We start from the raw sequence: 8,359 nt of genomic DNA on the forward strand, positions 1-8,359 counted from the left end.
TCTTCTCTTTTGTCAGCTTCACAATGGTCTCGTCCAGGGCTGCCATCTCCTCTGTGAGGTTTTTCACCTTAGAGAAGAAGGGATTAAGTGTAGATTAAAAATATTGTTTAAAACTTTGTACAGAATTACAAAACTCTTCCCTTGAGTTAGAGTGAAATTTTTCTGCCTTTTACCTTGTTTTCAGTGGCATGTTTTTCCTTCTCAACCTTGGCCAGTGTTAGCTCAAGGTCGTCAATATCTTTCTTCAGCTCCGAACATTCATCCTCCAGTTTCCTCTTCTTGGCTGTCAGCTCAGCATTCAGCTCTTCTTCATCTTCTGCCCTCTCTGTCAGCTCCTTAATTTTGGCTTCCAATTGGATTTTGGTTTTGATGAGCTGGTCACATCTTTCCTCAGCATCAGCCAAGCCATCAGCTTCCTGCACATGATTCATTGAAATAAAACAGTTCCACAATTTTCAAAGAAGGAATTAATTATTTTCAAAACAGCTTTACGATGTTCTCTATAGTTAAACCTCCTTATTTTAAGAGTATTTATTGTACTACCTTCAGCCCAGAATATAAAGAAATATATTATCACACTACAAATATAGGCACAGAACACTTTTTTTAAGCTCTTCAACTGCTTGTTTAACTCCAGCATTAATTTCAGTATAGATTCTGGATTCTGATTTGGCTTAGCTTTCTGTGTGCTTTTTCTTCTGATTTTATAAAATGTGTATATGTTTTAAAATAAATACTGCTTTTGGATAGTGTGTCTGTTACTGAGACATTTGGGATCATTACAAGCCAAAAACATTAACAGTGCTCACAGCCTGCACTTGGAGCTGCAGATCATTTTTCTCCTGCAGCAAAGAAACCATCTTCTCCTCCAGCTCTTTCCTCTTTGCCTCAGACTTTGCAAGCTCTTCCTTGGTTTTCTCAAACTCTTCCTTCATGTTGGCCATCTCCTTCTCAGACTCTGCGCTCTTCAGCAAGGGCTTGATCTTGAAGAAGAGCTTCATCCAGGGCCAGTGCTTCACATTCATGAAGGACCGAACATTGTACTGGATGCAGAAGATGGACTCCCTGAAAAGTAATTAGAAATTTATTATGTTACATATTTTTAAACTTATAATACATATTTAATTGTATATATTGATATGTATAACATGAAGTTCTACATATAATGCTTTATAGTTACAGTTCTATACATCTGTGTGTATATAAAATATTTATTATGTATCATTTATTAATAGTATTTAGTATATTTGATGTATAGAATCTGTATAGATCTCTGAAAGAAACTCCTTAGTGTGATGTAGATTGTAAGACTGTAGAGACAGTTTTGAAATCCAGCTCACTTTTGTTTGACTCACTTTTTTGTTTGGCTCACTTTTGTGGCCAAAGAAAAGGAACAGTTCCAGAAGTCGATTTGGTTCCTTTCATGAAAGTTATCCAAGGGAAGAGGATAAACCTCTTATGTTAGAAGTATGTGTTTCTCACTTTTGATTATAATAGTGACCTAAAATAATCAGCTTGGAATAGACACCTGGTTTATGGACATAAGAATAAAGTAGCTATTTATTGAGTTTAACGAAAGTCAATGCAAAGGGTGTTATAAATTAAAAATGATATCTTTTTCCTAAATCAGGATTTTGTACTACTTCATTTCCTACCAGAGTATACTGCCAAATGCACCCATATTGGTAAACTGAATTAATGAGAAATAAATGAAATTTGGTGAGAAGCAGCTTATTTTCAGTTTTGTTCATGCTGTTGATATCCAGTATGTGTTGTCCCAGCAGGCCAGATAAATGTAAGTATCTACCTCCTCTCCATCATTTTCTTGAACTCCACTCTCATCAGGTAACCCCTGCACATGGCCTGTGTGCGGGTGATGAGCTGTGCCAGCTTCTCATCCCTCATCTCCTCCAGGAGCCCCAGCAGCCCAGCTTTGAAGAACACCTTGAGGAAGAGAATGTTGCAGTACGTAATTCCCATGTATCGCAAGCACAGCACATCAGTCAAGCGGGATTTTTACCTTGGTGTGGCCAAACTTGTACTGGGTATGATCCACATCGATTGATCCAAGCAGCTTCTCGGAAGCCTTCTTGCTATCAATGAACTGTCCCTCTGGGATGGCGCTGGCATTAAGCACTTTGTACCTGTGGGAGAAGTAGAATATGAAGGAGGTTCCTAAAACCTCAGTCAAGACCGTACAACTGGTGCCACTGTCAGGGTTCTTTGAAGGGGAATCGAGTGGGAGAGGTGAATAAGCCTGGACTCTGTTCCATTACCTAGAAATCACATTTTCATGGGTGAACAGTTTTTTAGGAAAAGCCTCACACTTCCCCAATGGCAGAAATTCTTGGCACAGAATAGGTACTGATTTCCTTGAGTAACTGGTGACGTATTTCACATGTCCTGTTATCTAGTGCCTTAACTCCAAATGAGAAGTTTATGTGCAAGAACAATGTATGTGGAGAGGAGAAGCAATTCTTTATCCAACGTAGTGGCAATACATGTTATCTGAATATTTTCCAGCAAATGTAGAACAAGAAGCAAGATAATTTTATTTGTTTTTCCAACAAGTCAATGTAGAACATCTTTTAGTTTCTTTATTCACATTTCTGTGCTGATGGCTGCAAGTCATCTTAGTTTGCTACCCCAAGGTTAAACAAATCAAATCTAGTCAACTTCATCTCTGGATAGTTTATTAAAAAATACTTTAGCCCATACCAGGATACGAATTGAGGACAGGAATAATTAATTGTCCTTTGAAATGCCTGTTCTTCTGGTTAGCTACAGAGAAAAACTGCACAACTAACTTGAATGATTGTCTTCTGTATGATTAAAGGTACGTACAATGAACTCCTCCTATAAATACCACAGTAGTTTAAACAATTAGGAAATGCAAACTATTCAGTATTGGTGGATATGATGGAATCTGACCTCTGTTTAAAGTCAGCATAGAGGATTCGGCTGGGGAATCCTTTCCTGCAGATTCTAATCCCTTCCAGCACGCCGTTACAGCGCAGCTGATGCAGCACCAGCTCATGCTCCATGGCACCTAACAAATGACACAATGAGTTGGTACTTCATTGCACTGGAAGCAGAAGAAGAGATTTATCACATCTTTGAACTTTAACAACTTACCAGGTGTTTTTGTTTCATTGGGAATAAGGCATCGCACAAAATGGGGATGTGTGCTTCGCAAGTTGCTCATCAGCTTGTTTAAATTTTCCTTAAGAGCAAAAGGAAAGACTTTGGTATAAAAAACTCACTTACACAATCTCAGTATTAGATGGAGCAAAAATACTGCAATAAAACCATCATCAGTGTATTTTTATTTTTTTTTCGCAGAACTTTCAGGAAGTTCTGGAAGAATATTTCCAAGAATAAGAATCCTTCGTGCTTTTATACTTTCTGAAGATAAAGGTTTTGTATATTAGGTACATTTTTTTTTATATATTAGATACATTAGATAAATTTCTAAACTGGATTTTCTGTTTTTTTTGTGGGTTTTTTTGTGGTTTTTTTTAACAATGCAGTAAAATTTATAATGATTACTCTACAGTACCCGGAAAAGAGCCGAGACAGTCTGGAAAGAAGAACCCTTCTTCTTGCCGCCCTTCTTGCCACCACCACCGCTTTCTAAAAAATTGAAATGTTTTTAAAAGAAATGAAAAACAACTGTTAGAATCTGAAGAACTTTGTGTGTTCGTCACAAAAAAATAGAAAATAATATCAAAATTTGCAAATTCATACAGTGTTTAAAGTTCATACGGTGGGAGACCTGATCTTTGAGATGACAGCAGAATATAATCTATTGACTTGAGGCTAAAGTTAAGAAAACGCAAAAAAGAAATAAAAAGTAGCATTTTGCATAATAAGATATTTAAGGAATTAAATGAATTGCTGCTGGATACACCAGATGCAGTCTTTATGTATCTTTACATCTAAGGGTGTATATATAAATTTAGCAGCATGCTGACATGTTTGATTGTGTTCCCTGAAGTATTTGAGAATGTCCCATATTGCAGAAATCTGGTTTGTCAGCTGGCATGTGCTGATGTAGTACAGCTGTCTGGTCTTAAAACCTACAGGTTCGTTAAGGTGTCTAGGGAACTGTAATATCCTTTAATAGCCTGAGTGACTGAGTTCCAAATAGTAGATGAGGCTTTGGGTTTTCAGCCTTTGAAATGTAAATATTGTTGAAAAATACCATTGTAAGATTTCTTTCTGTAAAATATAGTAGAATTGATTTCAAAGAAATCACCTGCTTCTGCCCCACCAACAGAGGCAAAGAGTAAAGCTAGTGTCTTCAAGGACGATTTCTGGTACAGCCCCACAACAGTTTCATTCAGGGGGTCCTTGTTCTTCTCCAGCCAGCCAGTGATGTTGTAGTCCACCGTGCCAGCGTAGTGCACCAGGGAGAAGTGAGCCTCAGCCTTGCCTTTTCCGGGTTTGGGCTTCTGGAAATTGTTGGACTTGCCCAGGTGCTGGTCATAGAGCTTGTTCTTGAAAGAGGTGTCAGTTGCCTTGGGGAACATGCACTCCTCTTCCAGGATGGAGAAGATGCCCATGGGCTGGAAGAAATTGAAATATATGAGGAAAGAATGTGTGAAAGCAAGGAGCAGAGAGAAAGTGTGTAAGAGAGGAGTGGAAGATAAAAATTCTATTAAAAAACCCTCCTCTAGATGTGCAATCTGAAGTTTTTCCAGAAAGGCCATTTTGTTAGTGGATATGTCATCAGTAATACAAAAACAAGCTCACCCATAGGTTTCAGGGTTGAGATGTAATAAAGATCTAGCATGTAGAAATTCACTATGTGTATGTTAGTTGAAGATGAAAAGCAAAACTATTGAAATTAATAACATTCAGATGGAAGGAAGAGTTTACACTTCCTAAATGCTTTTTCTTGGAAAGAAGATAGAAAATCTCTTTAAACATATTAAAATAGAAGTTGTTCGTTGTATTCACTCACTCAGCATGCATTAAAAAATACATATATTTGAGTATGAACTCCAGAACAGTGACCAGGACTGTAATCTTTGCCCCATGTAAATCATACGTACTACATGATGTAATCCCACAGACAGGGAAGTAACAGGCAAATGAAAATATGCACGAAGTTCTTGAAGCCAGAAAAAACATTCTGCATTAATGTAAGTACCACACATTAAGGTGATCTAATTTGATCATGGAAGATTCTTTTCATATTTTACATCTGGAAAACTATTAAATACGTAGGGCCCAAGAACCTTCTCAATGAGCTCAATGCAGGCAGCCAGGTCCATCCCAAAGTCAATGAACTCCCACTCAATTCCTTCCTTCTTGTACTCCTCCTGCTCCAGCACAAACATGTGGTGGTTGAAGAACTGTTGCAGTTTCTCGTTGGTGAAGTTGATGCACAGCTGCTCCAGGCTGTTGAACTGCAGAATGCAGAGATTTACTTACTTGCAAGTTCAGAGTCAGGAACAGTTCCCACCTTCTAATAGGTTTTATTTTCAATCCATTAAAGTCTCCCTGACTGGGATTCTTATATTCTAGTCATGGGACTGGACAGGTGACTGGCATATTTCGTCCTCTAATACATCTACCCTTTGGGGTCCTGGCACATATCTGAACATATCTCTGAGCTCTGGAAAGTGTTGCAGAGCTTAGTCTAAGTCCAGCTTTTCCCCTGCTTGAATTTGTGTACCCTGCCAGTCTATTCCCAAGCATTCATAAGGAAACTGACTTCAGCATTAGCCAAATCTTTCAAGATGGAATATTTTAAGTTCCTCTATTACCTATCAGTTTTTCAACATTTTCATATCAGTTTTCAAGGCAATTTCCTCTTCCGCATGCAACAACGGACATCTATAAAAATCCATAGCCCTAGTGGGATAATACATACTCTGAGAATCAGAAAAGTACCATTCCTACAGGACTGTCAGGATTATCCAATAAATAAAACCAATACATAATTTAAAAAACCCAACAAATCAAACCACAAACTATTCCATTTTCTTAATGCCCCTTCTGGGAAACTTGCATGAAGATTCTTCTCTTACATCAAAGATCTCGAAGCCGGCAATGTCCAGGACACCAATGAAGTACTGTCTGGGCTGCTTGGTATCCAGCTGTTGGTTGATGCGAACAACCATCCACAGGAACATCTTCTCAAAGACAGATTTTGCCAGGGCCCCCACTGAATTGTATACCTAAAGAAAACTAAAAGTTACCATCTGGGGCAAAAGAGGCAGTTTAAAGTTTTTACTTGATGTCATTTGTTTTTTGTCATGACTTGTTTCTGACCTGCTGCACGGTTTGACCCTTGGTCACATACTCATTCCCAACCTTGACTCGGGGGTAGCAGAGGGCTTTGAGCAGGTCTGCTGAGTTCAGGCCCATCAGGTAGGCAGCCTTGTCAGCAACTAAGGAAACAAGCATACAGCAGAACCAAATATTAGCTCTCCAGTAGCCCTATCTTCCAGTAATCCAGAGTTGCTTTTACGGAAGCCTCATATACTTTGCTTCTCATACTTAAAATACTGTAACTTTCCTTCATTTACTGTTTTTTTCCCTGTTTAATCTAGATGATTTGTAAATGTGACGATTCTTCCAAATGACTTTACAATGAACATGCAAATTTTGAAATAAATAACTAGCAGACAAAAGGGCAAATGATCGTGACAGTGGTAGGTCAAACAAGTCAAAATTTTTGAATAAACGGAAGAGGATACTGGTTGCTGTTGAAATTCCCAGTACTGCAAGTTGTAGTCAGTGGCACTTTGATGAGACAGAGAGAGAGATATGTTAGTGAAGTCTTTTGAAAAAATATGAATAGCATATCTCATACAACTTTCATAGTGACATCACATTCTTCCTAAGGATAAATATCACACATGCAGGTCTTTTCCAGCTCTCATTTTATCTGAATCTAGACTTCTAAATACAAGCACTAGAGCACTGGATATACTCTGTCATCACTTTCCAATTTGCTGCTTGCCTCTTCACGCAATGAAGATGGCAGTGAGTGCCAGCACTGTTTACAGAGTCTTTAATGTGAGAAAGCCAAAACTCGTTACAAAATATAGATACAGACACAGAAGCTAATATTAAGCTGCTTCTGTTGTATGTGGTATTTACAACTAAGTATTTAATGTACATTTATCACTAGAGTAAGGTATGAAACAAGAATAAAATTGGAACTTGTGTTTTATTTCACTTTCGTAATTTTTTATTAATTAAATAGTTATGTAATTCTATTATAATTTTTTGTTATGTTCATGTAGTAGTTACAGATATTATTTGTAGCCTATTCTATTACTCTTCATCACTATCAAATTCATTGCTTCTTTATTCCTTGCAGTAATTTTCAATTAGGTATTGACATTCCTAAAAAATGCCACCCAAACCACACATGCTAAAAATCAGCTGAAGAAAAAAAAAATATTATTATATGGACAAATAGCTGGTTTCATGTAAATATTTCCATGAACATTTTAAGGAATGCAACTTGGAAGAAATCTAGGCAAACCAAATGTGATAGACATATCTTAGATATCTGTTTTTCAAACGGAAGTCCTGGAGATGTGCTGTGACACTGCAGAAAATGTAGAACGCAGGAGCCACAGCTGCAGTATTTAACTGATGTTCCTTTCAAAATTGCAGTGTAAAATGTAGTAGCACAATGCTCTTATTTTGTACATTGTGAGCTGTCTTCAGAACATGGGCTTTGAAGCAGAGCAGGCTCAGGATTCTGGCTTCTTGCTCCTGGAAACCATTCTATTAGGAGGTGACTACACTTGGTGGTAAATGAAAGTAGCTACGTGGGTACAAAAACTTAAGCCATGGAGCAGCGTTGCTTCTGCTTCTCTGCCAGGTCTGGGAAACTGCAACTCAATAGAGCAGCAGAGCTTGCTTCTGACTTATACTGTGCCAGCCAAAGGCGCTTGTTTTAGGATTCACTGGAACTGATGCTTTGCATAGTTGGAAATAATCAGCATCTTCCACTGAGATGCATTCTTCCAGCAAAGTCCTCTGGTTAGGACACACGTATGTTGCACAGTATTTGTATGTGGAGAAACGAGCAGTCTGAGCCAACGACTCTGACCCTGAACTGCTGCTCGGACTGCTGAGTGTACGGTATATACTGAGCTCCGGTATCTGCCGTGCTGGTACCTTCTGTGCCGTCTGGCTCTGCCTGCTCCTCACGCTGCTTCTGCTTGAACTTGAGGTTCCCGTAGTGCATGACAGCCCCCGTCAGCTTGTAGATGGCTGTCTTCTCATCAGGGGTGAAGCCCAGGATGTCAATGGCACTCTAACAAGAGAACCCTTAGCGTAAGTACTGTGTCTGCCAAAGGTCAGAGTCCACGTAAGAAAACTTCCG

At 38.6% G+C, this 8,359-nt stretch overlaps 1 protein-coding gene across 1 annotated transcript; it reads right to left on the reverse strand.

The window, feature by feature from the left end:
* Positions 1-4: 4 nt before the first annotated feature.
* LOC104274898 (myosin-3) lies at positions 5-8,290 on the reverse strand (the record flags this gene model as incomplete). Its single annotated transcript, XM_009870665.1, has 13 exons — positions 5-67; positions 174-416; positions 810-1,065; positions 1,808-1,944; positions 2,021-2,144; positions 2,932-3,049; positions 3,136-3,223; positions 3,560-3,633; positions 4,259-4,568; positions 5,244-5,414; positions 6,039-6,188; positions 6,283-6,401; positions 8,152-8,290. Coding segments are annotated over 13 exons (1,992 nt in total), but the record flags the coding sequence as incomplete, so codon positions are not given.
* Positions 8,291-8,359: the final 69 nt, after the last annotated feature.

The sequence above is a fragment of the Apaloderma vittatum genome, unplaced genomic scaffold (assembly GCF_000703405.1).
Source record: "Apaloderma vittatum isolate BGI_N311 unplaced genomic scaffold, ASM70340v1 scaffold38505, whole genome shotgun sequence".
Taxonomy (NCBI): domain Eukaryota; kingdom Metazoa; phylum Chordata; class Aves; order Trogoniformes; family Trogonidae; genus Apaloderma; species Apaloderma vittatum.